We start from the raw sequence: 18,873 nt of genomic DNA, 5'->3' as shown, positions 1-18,873 counted from the left end.
GAATCCACCTGCCAACGCAGAGGACACGGGTTCGAGCCCAGGTCCGGGAAGATCCCACATGCCGTGGAGCAACTAAGCCCATGCGCCACAAATACTGAGCCTGCGCTTTAGAGCCCGTGAGCCACAACTACTGAGCCCACGTGCCACAACTAATGAATCCCGTGTGCCTAGAGCCCATGCTCTGCAACAAGAGAAGCCACCGCAATGAGAAACCTGCGCACTGCAACGAGGAGTGGCCCCTACTCGCTGCAACTAGAGAAAGCCCGCGCACAGTAACGAAGACCCAACACAGCCAAAAATAACTAAATTAAATACATAAATTTAAAAAAAGAGTTCTTTATATATTCTAAATATAGCCTTTATTAGATATATGCTTGACAAATATTTTCTCCCAGTCTATGGTTTGTCTTTTCATTCTCCTAACAGTACCTTACTGAAGAGCAAAAGTTTTGACAAAGTCCAATTTATCAGCTAGTTTTATGGTCCATGTTTACTGACTGTTATCTAATAAATCTCTCTATAGCCAAACAGCAGTTTTAACCTTCTTATCTGATATGTCTACTTCTGTCATTTTTGGTCTTTTTTTTTCCTAAGGCAATTTAATATCAGATCTGGCCTGGAACTGACCTCCGAGATCAGTTATTAGTAAGAACCCTCGTTTTTGAGGTGCTGATGAAGTTTCTGAGAGAAAAGAAGGTGTGCTCCATTTCCCTACTCTGCCTGCTCACCCCATTTCATGTGATTTGAAGAAATGAAATGGCAGAGAAGGTCTGTTGTTACTGATATTCCTTCAGGGCATGGGTCATGTCTTCCTACTTTTTTGTATATTCGGTCATTTTTTAGTGAATGCTACTTTGAAATGGCATATTGAAATTTCACTGAATTTTACATTTTTGGCTATTGAACTATTTTGTTTTCCTTTTAAATTTTTGACATGTAGTTATGTGTTATGTCATATGGTATCATCTTGGTCCTTTGAAGGCATCATTTTAAGCTTTTTATGTCAGGTCCAGAGCAATCTTCAGTCTAGGAATAATTTAGCCCCACCACTAAGGTGATATTTTTCTGAGGAGTCAACTTGATGTCCTGTGTACCCACTCTTGCTAGTACGGATGCAAACTATTCTAGCCCCATATGAGTTTAGGGAATTGTTTTCCAGTGGTCCCTTCTGCCACCTTGTGCTCATTTACCCTACACATGGTGGATCACTATTCAGCCAAAGATTAAAGGGGATCCCTCTGCCAATCTCCAGGACTTTCCCTCTGTGCAGCTTTCTTTCTGGTAATCTGTCCAGCAAATTTTAGCCATCTTGGCCTCCTTGAACTCTAATTTCGGTTTCTTCAACTCAGTGAGACTACTAGGCTTTGTTTGGGTTCTCCCTCGCTGCACTGCAATCCAGAAACTACCTCTAGGCAGTAGGCAGGGATCATTGTAGGGTTCATCTTGTTGGTTTCCCTTTTTTCTGTTTAACTGCCTGTCGTCCGGTGTCTAAAGTAGTTGCTTCATCTATTTGGTTTTCTAATTTTTAATACTGGAGGGCTTTAAATGATGCTATTATAATTAAATTCACTTATTTCTATTTTATATAAATACTTACATATAATAATTATTTTATATAATTATTTCATTATTATATCATTTATTCCTAAAAAGTAAAAATCACAATAAATATTCCAGTTACTAAAGCGTCACTTACCTCTTTCACATTTGCATCATCAAAAAATACCCATTTGGAACTCTTGGTATGAAAAGCAAAGGCACAATAATGTCGGCTAGTGTAGCAAATCACGCCAACAAGGTGAAGTTCACTATTTTTGGCATTTTCATCAGTAACCCTATAAAAAAGCTGTTTAAAAATAATGTATATTTAATACTGTATCTTTTTTAAAATGAGGAACAATTATTTGATGAGTCATGCATTTGGTTCTCTATGAAAAATATTTCTCATGCATACTGCCCCAAACTGATATTATATTAGTACTAAAGACACCACATTGCCCTGTTAACAGAATTACTACTTTCAATTAGTCCACAAGAAACATTAAGTCCAATAAAATGTATTTACTACAACTTAGTTTAGTAGCACAGTATCTCTAACACAGAATTGACACTTTACATACATAAACTCAAAATGTGAGGTAAATTACACATTTCCTGATAATTCATGATTGAATCACATATTTTAACATACATTAAACATACTACCTCAAGATAACTATTTAAAAGTTTAATTGTAATATAAACCAATTCAAAATATATTAAGATGGTAAAAAGCATATTAAGAGATAAGAGCTGTAGATGAATTTTAAATCTTAAATTTTTCTAGCTTAATATTTATATTTATAATCATTATCAAACACACACATGCACACACGCATACAGTATCATATCATCATCACTCTATAGTGATACAGGGATAGAGCACATGATGGTTTAGTTTGTAACTGAAAGACATTCCTAGTCTAAGCAAGAAAGGCATTCCAGTTAGCCTGATTTGATTAACTTTATCAGAGTTACATCTGCAAATTATTTCCTTTAGAAAGAAAATTTAGTTCTGAAAAACAAAGTGCCTTGTAATATATGAAGATGTTTTAGAGGAATTTAAAAATAAAAAGGAAGAGAATGAAAAGAGTTGATATACCCCGGGAAGATAAAGATGTGTCGCGAGATTCCGAACAACATCCTCGGTCAAGTCAGAATGCTCAGAGTCCCAGACTAAACCAATTGTAACAATCTCTGGGCAATTCATTAAAACACGCCGAATTTTTATTTTTTGGCCACAGTTACTCTAAAGAAAAACACAAAAGACAACTTTTGAAATTATCAAAACAGATATACCACAGGTAATGCCTTATACAGTTTGTATTATGCAACAACATTCTTAACATGTATCAGAAATTTACTTCTTCAGCATATTAAAACAGACTTCTAGCAAAGTATTTGTCTTAATTATTGATTAAACATAAAGTTTACTTTAAATCAAAGTACTTTTCTTTGGTATTTTTGTAAATCTGTTAAAACAAGAATTCAACCTAAAAAAAATAGCAGATATAAAGCCCTTGAAGCCATTAATAATGTTACATGAGGGAAGAATAATACCATCTGTAATGTTTATTTAAAGAAAAACAAAACAGAAATTCTCTTTAGTCAAATGATAGACTTCAGAACTTAATCAACATATGCTACCTTAAATCCTTCACAGTGTTACAAGTTTTTAAAGAAATAAGAGCTCATATGGTATAAAGAGTTACCTAAGAAAACACTGAAAAAATAAATTCTTCAAATTAATTCCAGATATAATTAATATTTGCATGGTAATTTCTGAATGTCTGTTTTCAAATTTACAAATACAGAAGCACACTAATGTTCTCCAAATTCTACTTACAGGACATTTCCTATAGTCATCAGTTGTATTTGCTGCTTGCAGCAATTCTGCAAACATTTCAGGCTTAGAGCGTTCATGCCTTTCCATCATTCTTTCAACTTCATTGCTACAAAAGAAAGAAGCAGTCCCAAATCTGGCCTATGAACTTAAAAAATATCCAGTAAATTTGCATCAAAAATACTAGTTATCAATATAGGTATGATCATTTTTTCTGTCTTAAAACACAATTTTGTTTGAAAAATTAACCATGAAGTAAATTTCCATGAAATGAAAAATTATGATATTTGGCAGGTTATGATGAAAAAAGGTCAAGAACAGAATAAAATAACATGAAATCATACCATTGTTTGGAATTAGATGAATGAGGAAAGATGTTCCATCTGAAGGTAATTCTAAGTTAACAGTTTCTTTTACGTTATTACTTAACAAACAGGGACTTGAGTTTAAACTTTTGCCTAACAAGAACAAGAAACTTTAGGAAAGGCTCCCTCTCTGGCCTAAAGTTCCCATAAACAAAGTTATTTTCAGCTAAGAGAAGGGCCTTTTGCTGATTAATGCAGAAGTCACAACCAAAGCTACTTAAATGAGGCTTGTGCCTTTTGTTCCTATTATGACTACTAACCATTTCATTAGAGTCTAGGCACGGTATCAGTGCCATTTTGTATCCAACTTCTCCTAGAGTCAAATTTTTACATATCAAGGTATTAAGTATCTTTAAACAACTATTTAAACATTTCCAAAAAGATATATAATGTAAGCTCAATACGCCTACTAGTTTCCATTCGTGGTGCTCTGGTTTTACTTAATAGTAATTTTAACTGTCCTAGAGCTGGATATATTTTACAGTTCAACGGTAAGTAATATACAATATTCAATAACAACTAAAAGTACAAATTCTTCTAAAGCACTTCACAAGTAGACTAGAAAGCACTAAATCTGACAGTCTCATTCAAAATGCACATAATGGTTTTTTACAAAATTGACAGCATCAGAGTAGTGGTTAACCAGATACATTTTGAATTTGAAATGAACCCAGACCTGGATTTCAATCTTAATTCATCCATTTACCAGGTTAATCATATTAAGCCTATTTCTTGATCAACAAAAGTTTTTGTTAAGATTAAAAGCAACAATTTATGTAAAGCCTGGAACATAGTAAGCATTGAACAACGGGTATTCAATACTTATCACCAATAAAAAGAGAGAGATTATAATTAGAATTCAAATTCTGGGCTTTAGCAATTCATGGCATGGACCAGAGAGAGACTGATGGAACTCTAATTCTTATTACCTGATACTGTCTCAGAGCACTGTCATTTTACACAAGAGTTTCAAAGTAGACTTAGTTTTATAGCTTTTAATTTGTGGTCTATCCTGATTCAAACACCACCCTACTCTTCAAACAAAGTGAATGAAACTGACTACAAATGACTAAAGTTTAAAGAATGTTCCTCTAAATCGATGTTTCCCAACTCTGTATATATCCAAATTACCAACTTGCTATATTCAATGATCTTTAAGAAATAATGTGCTATATCCAAAATAAATCAAGGAAGTTTAATAATACAATGAAATGAATGAGCACCTAATATTCACTTTGTGCAATGATAAAAATATTGGTAGCATTTAGCAACTAACTGCTGTACTGATGCATTCTGATTAATAATTATTGACCCATGTTTTGTCTTTTGTACTAAAGTATCTGCAAACATTTATGATCTCATTCAATGTTTATCATACATCAAATATTTACACTCTCAAATACCTGTTGCCATGTTCAAACAACTCTTACTATGTAAAGTCTAGAGATCATTTTTGGATCCCTAAGCTGATGTTTCATGGCTAGGGAGGGAGGGGACAGACAAGCATGGCAAATTTTTATTTCAGGTGAATGTTATGGCCTTATATGCAATAAACCTAACAGAGGATTATTTTCACTTTTTTCTTTCTTGTCTGCTTACCCTAGCTTCCATCACTATGCAGGGACATGGTGGAGCCGACAGGAGACATGGCCACTACAAAGGTAACACCTTAGCAAAAATGAAGAAATCATGTACAATTCCATTTACCCTTGAACTTGTCATTTTAAGCTCTCCTTCACGGTTTCAAAAACTTGCTATAAATATAAATAAATATACATTTTGACTAATATTCTGTACATTTCACTGAGTGACATCTATATTTGGTTAAGTCAGAAACAACGGAGATAGACATCACTTAGTACCCCTGATGGTAGCACATTTGTTAATCTCAGAGAGTAGATATTCATATATGCTACAGTTTCATAAAATAAAGGCTCAGTGTGATCACATACATGACTAACATCTTTGGTAAGTATGCTTTAGTGGGTTCTTACCATAGGGCCGTTGTAGAAATGTACCGCACAAATTCTGTAAAGGGTAGAGGATCTGATGATGCTCCACAGCTACGACACACACACTGCAGGTAAAAATATATGTCTAATTTATCAATCATAAAACATAAATATAGTCTCTAATAAAACAGTTAAGCCATCTCACCTGTTCATACAGAGTCATAGCAAACTTCTGGTGAGTGATACAAGATTTAGAGGTACACATGTCTGCATCTCTGCTGGGCACTATGTGAAAATGAATCCTCTCCAATATATTTTCCTAATTAAAAAATTAAAAGACAAATGAGTTGCAAATCTTGCATAGGACACTTCAAAATACAACTCTTTTTAACTTTACAAATTGAAAAATCTAAGTATTTTCCAAAGTGTCAAACTTGGAAGTGCCACATACATTGTCAGCTTTTCAGCTTCCCTCTTTAACCGAGCCTTCAAATGTTGCTCAATTATTCACCTCTTGCAGCATTCGATTTTAAAAACACTTTAGCAAAACATTATAATGTAACATGATTTTAATAAAGATTTAAAAAATCAATTCATGGTGGCTGACATCTAGAATTTAATATTAGAAAACAAGATTTCCTATGTTCCCAGCATTCTCACATTGAGAAAAAGCAATTAATTAAAAAAAATCCTACTTGGATCATTTGGATAGTCTGTATAACTTAAATCAAAACATCAATGATAAAGGCTTATAATACCTGCACTAACGACCCGAATGCAAGTAATCTGCTCTTCAACAAACTTCTTAGGAAAGTGTGGATTTGTAATATAGATCAATAAGGGGTATTAATTTCTTTAACAAATTATCCTTTTTACCAAAACTTAAGCAATGGATTATTGTAATTAGTTAACTTCCCCCTCCTCTGCCCCCGGACATTTATAACTATTCAATTATTCAAGCCCGGATTTCTAGATATCCCATGAATAACCATATCATGGATTAGTAGTGAAAGTAAGACTATAAAGTTCAGTATTGGACAAAATATATCCTATATTTTAGGCAGTGGAGCAACTATAAACATGAGAAGTATGAAAAGCATATTTCATGACTGTGTGTGTTGTTTTTGTCATATTTTAGTCAACATGGCAAGTGTGATAAGCATTCGAGATGTTCATTTAAAAAAAAACACAAACGCCAAGTGAATTCTATAAAGAGTAATAAATTCTTCAAAAATTTGGAGAACGGATTGGCATGCTTTGATGATGCATTATCTAGTAGATGTGACTTATGTTGAACTTTAACAAATAATAGATTAGGAAAGTTTTGAATATTTCAGGAACTTGAGCAAAGGCTATAAAACAGGAATTTAAAAGACATGTTTGAGGAATGGACTGAAACTATCTCACCAGAAGGGAAAATTCAGGAAGGAAGCAAAGAGATAAACTGGAGTTTGAATTTAAAGAGCCTTAAATGTCAGAAGAGTCAGATGTGAATCACAGAAATATATGAAGTGCAAGCATTTATCTGAAAAAAATTATATTAATATGGTGGCTGTTAAAAAAGACTCTTAGGATATAGGTTAAAAGGACGCTAGTAAGGAGGCTTAAATAATGCTGAGAGTAGACGCCCGAGCTAAACAGAAATGGTGACAGGGAAATAACATGGCGAGGCAAACCTTAAAAGGGTTTCTGATGAAAGAATTTACAGAATTTGCTGAAGAGATATAAAACTAAGAGAAGAAATAGCTATCTTAAATATAGGTGACATCTATTTTATTGAAATGATTAAACATCAACATGCATATTTAAGAAGGTATATAAGGTACATCCCTGATCAAAGGAATGCTCTACTTATCAATATGGTGGTAACACAGTCTCAGAACATCAACCTCAGTGAGTGATTCTCAACCTGGAGTAAGGTGTATATCAGAATTGTTGCCCCTGACAGCTGCCCATCAAGATCCTGTGCTCTTCAAAGACAATCATTGCATGTAATGAGAAATGTTACTGGGAGAGTGTGTTGCATATGTAAATCCTGTGGAACAGAACGACTTAAGTGCTATGATTTATACATAATAAGCCTTTTTGCTCCAATAACTAAATTTTAAAGTATTTTAGTAGCCTAACTGAAAAATTAGAGCAGCACAAATAATCAAAAGCAAAAGTACACAAAACACATGTGGACTTAAACTGAGCTTTGAAGGGTAGGTAAGACAGGGATCTACTGAGCAGTTCTGATACTTTTCTACTGCTATAAATTTATGTTTCATTTGTCTCAAAAGGTGCATAATTTAAGGAATGCAAACTGCCATTCTAACTTAAGGATTATCAGAAATACTTACAAAGCACTCTGCAGCATCATCCATAAGGCCAAGCTGAAATCGCTGCTCATCTTTGAAACTTTCTGCAAGAGCATGCCTTATGTTATCCGAAGGAAGTGCTTTTTCTCGACTGTGTTGAAACTGTGCAAATATCGTCTGGGAATCAACAAATACATCAACCAGTAAGTTTAACACCAACAACTAAAAAACACTTGAGCAATTTCATTTCAACAGCGAAACTCGAAACTCTATACTCAAACTAACAGTCTTTTGCTTTAAAATTCCATACAAAAAATTAATTATTTCTATGAGTAATATGTAGAAATGGTTGCCCAAGTCTCTAAATCAAATGTTAGTGCATAAGAATTAAACATGTAAAGTTCTCAGATCCCATCCTCAGAGATTCTGATTGAGATGAGGCCCATTTTTAAATTGTTCCCTAGCTGACTATGATCTAAGTTATTTAGAAAGAGCTTTGAGATAAGTTGCTTTAAATCTTAAAGTGTACTGCAGGAATTAAAATTATGTTATACAAAAATAAACATCATATAATCAAATAAAACAGTAGGAACTCACTAGACTTGAAACAGTGGGAACATCATTCAAGAACATTAAATTATAGGTGTTAATCTGGTCTTCTATTTTCTTTATTGAATTTAAGCAAGAAAAACTTTTTAATAAGTTCCAGTTTTGTGACAATCATCTTAGGTGAGTGAAAGTAGGGAAAAAATAAAGTTTGCTGTGTGATAAACCACCAAATAAGGATTGATCATATTAAGTTCTATATTAATTAGCTCAAGAGGTATGTCATCTCAAAAAAAAATTGCATTTAAGATGAACATATGGTAGGCTAGGAAATATTTCAAGAATCTGTTCCACTGATACAAGAAAATTTAATTTACAAATAAGAAATTAAAAAAGAAAGATGCCAAGTGATTAGATATTCAGAACCAAAAGTTTTAGCTGCAATTACAAATGATAAAAAATGAAAAATATTTTCAAAAGTCATTTCTTATTTAGGTAGTCAACTTTTCCAGGTAATGTTTAAGATATTAATCCTACACATTTAACATCTATTTTTTTGATTGTCTAGTATATGTGAGGCATTGTTCTACACCAGAAAACAAAGACCCTGCCCTCATGGAGCATACATTCTAGTTGTAGTAATGAGGAGAGGGCAAATAAGTAATTATATGTCAGAATGTAATAAGTACAATAGAGAAAAACAAAGAAATACAATACAAGAGAGAAAGATAAAGTAGTGCAATAGGGATAGGCATGCTGGGAGTAGGAGAGAGGAAGGGAGCTTACCTATTACCAAGGGTAGTCAGGGAAGGGTCTCACTGATGGAAAAATAACATTTAAGGAGAGGCATAAAGGAAATAAGGGTGTTAGCCACAGGAACATCTGGAAGAAAATCATTCTAGACAAAAAGAATAATAATGAAAACACTCAGAGATGAAAGCCAGCTCTGAGAAACTGCAAGGACAGTGCAGTGTGTGCGTGTGCGCGCGTGCGTGCGCGCACGCACAGGTGTTTTGAGGCAGGGGACGCAAGCAGGGGAAAGAGGCAAGTGATGTGTAAGCCTGTGGGAAGACCCGAGCTAGAAAATTTAACTAGTTTTTACAAAAATTTTTTACATAAAATTGATGACTAATAAGAACCTGCTGTATAAAAAAATAAATTAAATTAAATTTAAAAACTTTAAAAAATAAAATAAAATTGCCTCCTTTGGTGACTTATTCAAACAGCCTTTTTAGGAATGTAAGTCAAAATAAAGCATGAAAACCACCTTTTATTTTCCTGTATTATGTATATGTGTGTACTAAGAATATTCAAGAATGTAAAAGACTGAAATATTTATTTCTGAAAACATATTAATCAAATCTTAAATTCTTGGGCAAAAATTTCAACGACATAAATGAGTTACTAATATATACTGGACTCCCTGTTTCTGCCTTTGTCCCTAATCTATATATTCTCATCCAAGCAGCCAAAGAGATCTAGTCCAAATATTATACTTACTTAACACAGGTTATATCACTCCTCCACTCAAAACAATCCCACGACTTCCTAAATCACTCAGGAGAAAAAGTCAAGGTCCTCACAAAGGTCTAGAAGGCCCTACACAATCTGGACTCCTGTTCCAGTTATCTACTGCTGCATAACAAAACCACCCCAAATCTTAGGTCCTAAAAATAACATTTATTTTGGTCACAAGTTTGCAGTTTGAGTGAGGACAGCTCAACTCTGCCCCACTTGCAGTCATCTGTAATAGTCTGAATGCTGGAACTTGGGAGTCATCTGAAGGTCACTCACAAGTGTCTAGAGGTTGATGCTGGTTGTTGGTGCTGCCTGTTGGCCAGGAACTTGGCCGTAGCTATGACCAACTTGGCTTCCTCATAGCATGGCAACTCACTTCCAAGAATGAGCACCCCAACAGACAGAGCCAGGTGGAAGCTTTATCACTTTTTCTAATCTACCCTAATTTCATTTCTGCCACATTCTATATGATGGAAATGAAACATTAGGGGCAACCCATATTCAAGGAATTAGACTCCACCTTTCAACAGAAGAGTGCAAAAGAATCTGCAGACATTTTTGAAGTCACCACAACTCACCTTACCTCTGAGCTCATCTCCTATCACTGTCCCCCTTGCTCACAAAGCTTCTGCCACCAGTCAGGTTTCCTTGAATATGTCACGCACACTCCCACCTCAGGGCCTTTGCAGTTGCTGTGTCCCTGCTTGCCTGGAAGGCTCTAGTCCACTCCATCACCTTTTCCAAGTTGTGATTTAAATGTCATTCTCTCAGTGAGGCTTTCCTTGCTACTCGACACTCTCTAGTACCTATCCCTGATTTATATTTCCTCCTTTGCAATTATTATTACCTAACATACTTTATATTTTGTTTATTTATTTTCTTCTCCCTTACAAGAATATAAGCTACATGAGAACAGGGATTTTTATTAGTTCCGTTCACTGCTGTATCCTTAGTAACTACAGCAGTGCCCAGAATTCAGTAGTAACTCAAAAAACATCTGTTAAATGATTATTTCAAAATAATGAAAAATATAATGTTCCTAACACAGAAAAATGGATCCGTAAACCTGAATAAGTCATACTTTAAGAATTTCTCTTCAAAACTGTAAGTCACTTGACAATAACTTTAATTACAAATAAACTAACCAAATATGTCAAACAAACCAAACTATCAAATAAAATTAAATCTTTTGAGAAACAATAGTAATTTTTCAGAACTATTAAAAGGTTACCTTCAATGCACAAAATATGCAGGCATCTCTCTGACAAACATGTCCACTCAGAACCCGCAAGCTTCTTCGGAATATATCTAATTGCCATAAAACCTAAAAAATAGTGAGATGTGAAGAAAGAAAGAAACACAGTAATATTTTTCTCACTGGGATGAAAGACAGATTTAAATATTTTTTAAATTGTGGGAGGCTAATAGCTTCTTTTAATCTCTTGTACATAATCAGATATATACTACTAAAAATAATAAGTATAAAACTGCTATATACATGTAGTTCATATACAAAAGATGGATTTAGAAAATATTACTATGGATTCACATGTAAAAACCATGACAGGCACAGAACAAGAAAAAAATAACTCCTCAGTTAAGGAATTTATATGAACAGGAAACAAGGGATACTGAATGCAGGACTTGGCAGAGACTTGAGAGAGGAAGTGATTATAATACTTGGAATGAACTGAAATTTAGGAAGGAAATATAATTGCAGTTAAAAGTCAGGGTGTACCAAATAAGGGTCAGTATGTAGTGGCAAGAAAAAAGGGCAGAGGCCTGTGTGGTCATTGTATATTGAGTGAAGAAGGGGGCATCTGTGTAGTCATGGGGGTACAGCATTATATGAAGCAGCAGTTAAAAAATAACCTGAATATATTTGCTGCAATTATCCAATCATCATTTACTACTAAAAAAACAAAAACAAAATAAAAAAGACTGTAGTTGTTTAAATAAATCAGTCTAATACTTAAAATCATTCTAGAAAAATCTGAAATTTTTACAATGGGGATAACTGTGTCAGCCTCATAGACTGCTTGTAAGGATTAAATATATGTATGTAATATGTGAAGTGTTTAGAGCAGTGCCCAGTACACAAGTGGCATGCATTGAATGCAACCTGCTATTTGTTGCTGTAAATACTATTACAACAAACAATTAAGATATTTCCTCAAATAATAAAACCAAGAAAATCCGTTCACCATCTCACATTTCTCCCAATCAAAAAAAAAAAGTTAATAAAAACAAATAATTTTTAAAGTTTCCTATTTTTTAATAACTCAGTAACTGAAAGCCATTTGAGAATTTCTCTGATAGTTGCTTTTTCTTAAAGCATAACTAATAGGATTCATTTAGTTATCACAAATAACTCAGTGTTTTGCAAAGCACTTGAAAATGTTTAATAACATTCTTGTATATCATATTCTATCATACCATAAAATATACATTAAAATTCATTCATTTGTCAAGATGAAGGTCACGACAGCACAGCTGTGAGAAGTGCACAGCACTGTAGTTAGTGATACACCCTCTGAAGACAGGCTGCCTGGGTTCTAATTCTGGCTTTACTGTTTACAGCTCTTGGGCTGACTTGAGCAAAATATTTCCTGAAACTTAGTTTCCTCATCACTGAAAGGAAGATAAAAGTAGTACCTATCTCTTAGGATCACTGTAAGAACTAGATTAGATAAAACACAGTGTACCAATGCACAGTAAGAGCACAATAAATGTTAGCTATTAAATATTTTAACTTTGCTTTTAACTTACAGAACTCAAAACCACACCAGTTATGTCATACCTACTTAACTGTACCACTTTCTCATCAAATAAAAGTTCAAACTATTCAGCCAAAAGAGAAAACTCTATAATCTGCTTATAAGGCTCACGAATTACGTCTTTCAAATGTAATGTTTTCTAGGGTTAGGAAAATGTTTAACTTACACTGGATCTAAACTACAGAAAAAAATATTTCATGTGACTTCTCTGTATACTACTCAATATAAAAGTTTAAAAGTGATTTTCACAAATCCATACCAAAAATTATCTGCATTATAGTTAACCTTTATCCTATTTCATTTAAAAATGATTATATTCTACCACCTGTTTTAAGTTAAAGCCTAAGCTAGTTGTTGGACTAATTAGTTTTTAGCAATATAATTTTATAATATAAACATTTTTCTTTTGCATTATTTCCATGTTTCATTTTAACATGGTACCTAACAAAATTAGTGTAGTTATTTTGAATGTTTATGCATGTTTCTTATTTAGTTATTCCCCAAAGATTAATACATATATGCATATGCATTTAATAAAGGAATATAAACCTTTCATCATATTCCTGACCTCAAAATAATATAAAAAATAAAAAAAAATTAAGAGGAAATGGCATATAAGTTCATTTTTCTTACTTATATTACATCCAAAACATTTTAATAATGTCCATCTTTAGTAATTTCTTACAAAACGTATTTCACAATTTATTTCTCAGCAGTTTAAAAAGTACTCATCAAACTGCGTATTAGCATTTATATTCTGAATTTTTAAAAATGAAGTCAGGCTTTTTCTGACAGAAGTCTACTTGAATAGCTGTTTTGTCAGTGAGGACTGGCTTTCTAAATTAGTTTATACACTAGACATTTTAACATCAGGGGCCAGCAGATTCCCTGGGTTGAATGGATGGAGCTGGGAGTTCAGGGAAGCCAAAGCAGCTAGAGTTGGTGGGACACAGTGCCGCAGTGGGGAGAGCTGCACACAGTTAACACCAGAGCTCGCAAGGGGGCCTCTCGAGTATTCAGGTAAGCACTGGGAGGAAACTACCTGAGACCAGGAAAGAAAATCCCAAAAGATTAGATGTAATGCCCAAAGCACATATCAGTTCAGGGCAGTGCCTGTTCTCAACAGCCAAAGTGGAAAACATCATAATTCACAGAGCGTCAGTTAAAGAAAGAACTGTCCCTCCCCACTAGCAGAGAAATTAACCCCAGAATAAACACAGTTCTGGTACTGCCTACAAAGCTTAAACATAAAATGATCAAACTGTTTCTAAATAAACTAATCCTATCCCAGAACAATGTTCAAGAATATTTTTAGGAATATAAAAATACCCATCACCCAACAAAGTAAAACTTAAAATGTCATCTGACATCCAATCAAAAATTACCAGGCATGGGCTTCCCTGGTGGTACCATGGTTAAGAATCTGTCTGCCAACACAGGGGACACGGGTTTGAGCCCAGTCCAGGAAGATCCCACATGCCACGGAGCAACTAAGCCCGTGCACCACAACTACTGAGCCTGCACTCTGGAGCCCATAAGGCACAACTACTGATGCCCACATGGCACAACTACTGAAGCCCGCATGCCTAGAGCCTGGCTCCACAACGAGAAGCCACCAGAATGAGAAGCCTGTGCATCGCAATGAAGAGTAGCCACCGCTCACCTCAACTAGAGAAAGCCCACATGCAGCGACTAAGACCCAATGAAGCCAAAAATAAATAAATAAATTTTTAAAAATTACCAGGCATTATAAGAAACAAGAAAATATATTCCAAACCTAGAAAGAAAAAAAAAAAGAACAGAATTTGCACAGACAGACTTAGTAGACAAGTACATTAAAACAATTATTATACCTGTATTCATATATTCAAGAGGTCAGAGAAAAGACTGGACATGTTAAGTATAGACACATGTGATTTTTGAAAGACACAGAGCAAACTTCTAAAGGTGAAAATTACAATGTCTGAGATTTAAAAATACACTGGTGATATTACTAGCAGATTAAATAAACACTGCAAAAGAAAAAAATTAATGAACTTGAAGACACAGCAATAGAATCCTATAAAATGAAAGAGAGAAAAACAAAAGAATGAGAAAGACAATGAAGAGCACATCAGTGAACTGTGGGACCTAAAGCAACCAACTGAATATGTATCAATAACTGGAATCCCCCAAAGGAGGGGAGGGATAGAAGATTTTGAAGAAATAATGGTCAAAGAGTTTCCACATTTTAAAAAAATTTTTTATTTTATTTATTTTATTTTGGCTGTGTTGGGTCTTCACTGCTGAGTGCCGGCTTTCCCCAGTTGCGGCAAGTGGGGGCCACTCTTTGTTGCAGTGCGCGGACTTCAGTACTTGTGGCACACAGGCTCCACAGTTGTGGCTCACGGGCTCTAGAGCGCAGGCTCAGTAGTTGTGATGCATGGGCCTAGTTGCTCTGCGGCATGTGGGATCTTCCCGGACCAGGGCTCGAACCCGTGTCCCCTGCATTAGCAGGCGGATTCTTAACCACTGCGTCACCAGTGAAGCCCATCCACATTTGATTAAAATTATAAAGCCATGGGTCTAAGATGCTCAATGAACCCAAACACAAGAAGCATGTAGAAAACTATAGCAAGGCACATCATAACCAAATTGCTTTAAACCAGTTAAAAAAAGAAAATCTTAAAAGCAGCCAGAAAAAAGGGGGCACATTACAAACACAAGAACAAAGATAAGAATGACAATAGTTTTCCAGGAGAAGTAATACAAGCCAGAAGACAGATGAGCAAAATCTTTAAAATACTAAAAGAAAAACTGTCAACTTAAACTTCTTTAATGAATGAAAATATTTTTCAATAACAAAAGTCATCCTTCAAGCAGAAGAAATGATACCAGAGGGAAAGCTGGATCCACACAAAGGAGTGATGAGCACCATAACTGGTAGCTACGTAGATAAGTAGAAATAACCTTCATGGCAAAGGTCAGTGGACTGTTCATTTTTTTTCTAAATATATCAACATAGGAATACTTCTCCATTTTCTTTACCACGTAAGTGTCCTTGCTCAGAGTTTTCTTTTGTTATAATAGGCTTTTCATCTCCCTAAACTATACACAGTATTTTGGGAGCCAAAAAAAGGGACAGACACAGAGGGAAATACATAAATGTAAAAAAAAGAACTGGAAAAGGGTTAACAGGAAAAGATTTGAAATGACAGAAGCTCTTTCTCAGAGCCTGATTCAATAAAAGCATATAATACCATGTCTTTTGGAGTCTGGTATTTCTCTATATCAGGTGTCATTCAATAAATATTTTCCTGCCCTTGTCACAGCACTTAATGCCAAAGGGATCCTTCAGCCAGGGCAGAAAAGTGACTGTCATTTAAAGGTCCCAACATAAACTAGAATTAATGCTTTTCTAATACCAATTGCTTCTTTTTCCCTGAGTGAGTTATAAAACTTTCAAGTTTGACATATGTCCTGGACAGCAGACAATTAAGAACACAAGTCTGAGTCAGATGTCTGAGCACCTGACACATTCTAGATGTGTTCATTTATCAAATGAGTTAATTAAGCAATATTTCTCTTTCTACTCTCAGTTTTCAGGAGGAAAAAAAAAGCAATAGAAAGAAAACACGTGAAAAGCTATTTATTTTCAATAAAATGTTTTAAGGTATATTCTAGCGTCAATAGAGTAACATTCCAATATTCTAAATCTTCCTCATCCTTAGTACTATACAATCAACAGTCAGAAGGATATAGGCCCCTAAAAAATCTGAAAATGTTAAATAAAAACTATCATACATAAGAAAAGATATTTATGTAAGGCAGAAAGTTGGATTAATACATATTTGCTAATTAAAAGAATTTCAACAAGGACTGAAGCAAAATGAATTAACCGTTAATTTAACTACAACACTGGTGTCCAAATTATGATTCTACAGAGGGGATTTAAGGTCACGGTGTGGTGGGGGGTGGGGCGGGGAAGGAATGTGAGTACTGAGATTAAAAACTCTGCATTCTTGGGCTTCCCTGGTGGCACCGTGGTTGAGAGTACGCCTGCCGACACAGGGTACGCGGGTTCGTGCCCCGGTTTGGGAAGATCCCACATGCCACAGAGCGGCTGGGCCCGTGAGCCATGGCCACTGAGCCTGCGCGTCCGGAGCCTGTGCTCCGCAACGGGAGAGGCCACAACAGTGAGAGGCCCACGTACCGCAAAAACAAAACAAAAAACTCTGCATTCTCATTTCAATCCACACAGCTTCTTTTTATGCTGTCTATGGGGATCCTACTGGATTTCTTAAACAAAAAAAAAGGGGGGGAGAGAGGGGTTGACTAGCTAATTCAAAAAAATAATTTTATGTATTTTAGAAACATCCTTAATTTACTAAGTAAACATTTTAAGCCACAAGATATTTTTATATCCTAGCAATGTATCATTCTGTTGAAAACAACATTTCCATTTATTATAAAAACCAAAATGCCCAGTCAAAATATTTTGCTACTATTAAAAGTGATATTAAAAAGTCATTCTAGTCAATAATAACTTTATTCTTAATTTACAAGTTAAAGAAGGATTAAGCAAAGAATTTCCTGAAAGGCACTTTTTAAAATTTAACAAGAAAAAAAAAAATTTAACAAGAAATTATGGTCTTACCTGTACAGCACTATTAAGAAAGCAGCTGTTTTGTCCTGGTTCATTCAACAAGCCTTTGGTAGGGGCTAGGGATAGCATACTCCCAGGTTGATAAGCTTTTCCAAGATTGCCACCAGGTTTCCGTAAGAATTTTACCCATGCCATTTTCAAGCAACTTTGTTTGCATTAAAGCAAGGAATTATATACTTATGTGACACTTCTGATGACAAAATGGATGGTTTCTTGAATGATCCACTTAAATTCGCTGCAGTCTATTACCATAACATAAGTTTCCAAGTCCATATCTTTCCTGATGCTGTAGTTTTGAGGACTTTGTCAAGTAAAAAAAGGATACATTAAGCATTGAAATTCTGAAAACTAAAAAAGAAAGCTATTTTAAAAAAGGTATTAAAGATTTTTAAATCTTTGTGTTAAATTTTATAAGAGTACAGTTTAAGGTTAAAAAGATTTTTTAAAACTGCTAAAGTAACATTGATGAACAAATCATATTCTTTAAAGCACAAATCATTTGTCTTGATGGTTTTAAAAACAGATGATACAAAAAGATGTAGAGTTAGCATTTGGTATGATTCATTTGGTCATTTGTTTTCCTTGTGTTTCTTTAATAAGAAAGAAGTCTTTCTCTTTCCCAGGTGAAGTTATTAAAGGTGACTTCATATTTCATATCAATGTGACCTCAAAGCAAACCTATAAGAAAAAAAAGAAATGTTTAAATAAAAGTAAAGGCTAATAAAGAAAATTCCTACTTTACTATATGGATACAAATACTGAATACATAATTAAAATATTATATATATAATCATAAAATGCTTAGAATAATGTTCTTAAAATATGAAAATGAAAACACAGTTCATCATTTAAATTTTCAAAACATATCAAGGTGACATCAATCGCTACCTACTTCAAGATTTCAATGGTCATATGATGGTTTCATGTTCTAAAGAAAACTAGAATCAACTTAGATCTCAGGCAGTGTTTTGAATAATACTAACTTTGCTACCAATACTATATTGCTGTTTACTAAACAGAGACTCTACAGAGACTCTATATTGTTATCTATGTTACAGAGAATCATATCATTTCTGCAAGAAAGTCAATAGATTTTATGTAAATTGATATGCGTTAAAACTCAGAAGAGGGCTTCCCTGGTGGCACAGTGGTTGACAGTCCGCCCGCCGATGCAGGGGACATGGGTTCGTGCCCCGGTCCGGGAGGATCCCACATGCCGCGGAGCGGCTGGGCCCGTGAGCCATGGCCGCTGAGCCTGTGCGTCCGGAGTCTGTGCTCCGCAACAGGAGAGGCCACAACAGTGAGAGGCCCGCGTACCACGAAAAAGAAAAAAAAAACTCAGGAGAAACATTAAATTGATAAACAAATCTTAGTGAATTAGAGTAAAT

General features: G+C 34.7%; 1 protein-coding gene across 1 annotated transcript in view; it reads right to left on the bottom strand.

Moving 5' to 3' along the window:
- The window catches only part of USP53 (ubiquitin specific peptidase 53), a 60,327-nt gene that overhangs the window by 22,527 nt on the left and 18,927 nt on the right, over positions 1–18,873 (bottom strand). Inside the window, exons 2-9 of the mRNA XM_024731994.1 lie at positions 17,477–18,163; positions 11,295–11,387; positions 8,042–8,176; positions 5,905–6,018; positions 5,742–5,824; positions 3,386–3,491; positions 2,642–2,788; positions 1,697–1,846 (exon numbers count right to left, since the gene is read on the bottom strand). Of these exons, the coding sequence (XP_024587762.1) occupies positions 1,697–1,846; positions 2,642–2,788; positions 3,386–3,491; positions 5,742–5,824; positions 5,905–6,018; positions 8,042–8,176; positions 11,295–11,387; positions 17,477–17,620 (972 nt within the window). The 5' untranslated portion in view covers positions 17,621–18,163. The remainder of the gene's footprint in view (positions 1–1,696; positions 1,847–2,641; positions 2,789–3,385; positions 3,492–5,741; positions 5,825–5,904; positions 6,019–8,041; positions 8,177–11,294; positions 11,388–17,476; positions 18,164–18,873) is intronic.

The sequence above is a fragment of the Neophocaena asiaeorientalis genome, unplaced genomic scaffold (assembly GCF_003031525.2).
Source record: "Neophocaena asiaeorientalis asiaeorientalis breed wild unplaced genomic scaffold, Neophocaena_asiaeorientalis_V1.1 scaffold88, whole genome shotgun sequence".
NCBI classification, from domain to species: domain Eukaryota; kingdom Metazoa; phylum Chordata; class Mammalia; order Artiodactyla; family Phocoenidae; genus Neophocaena; species Neophocaena asiaeorientalis.
Note: the sequence above shows the minus strand (reverse complement) of the source record. Positions and strands in the feature narration are given on the sequence as shown.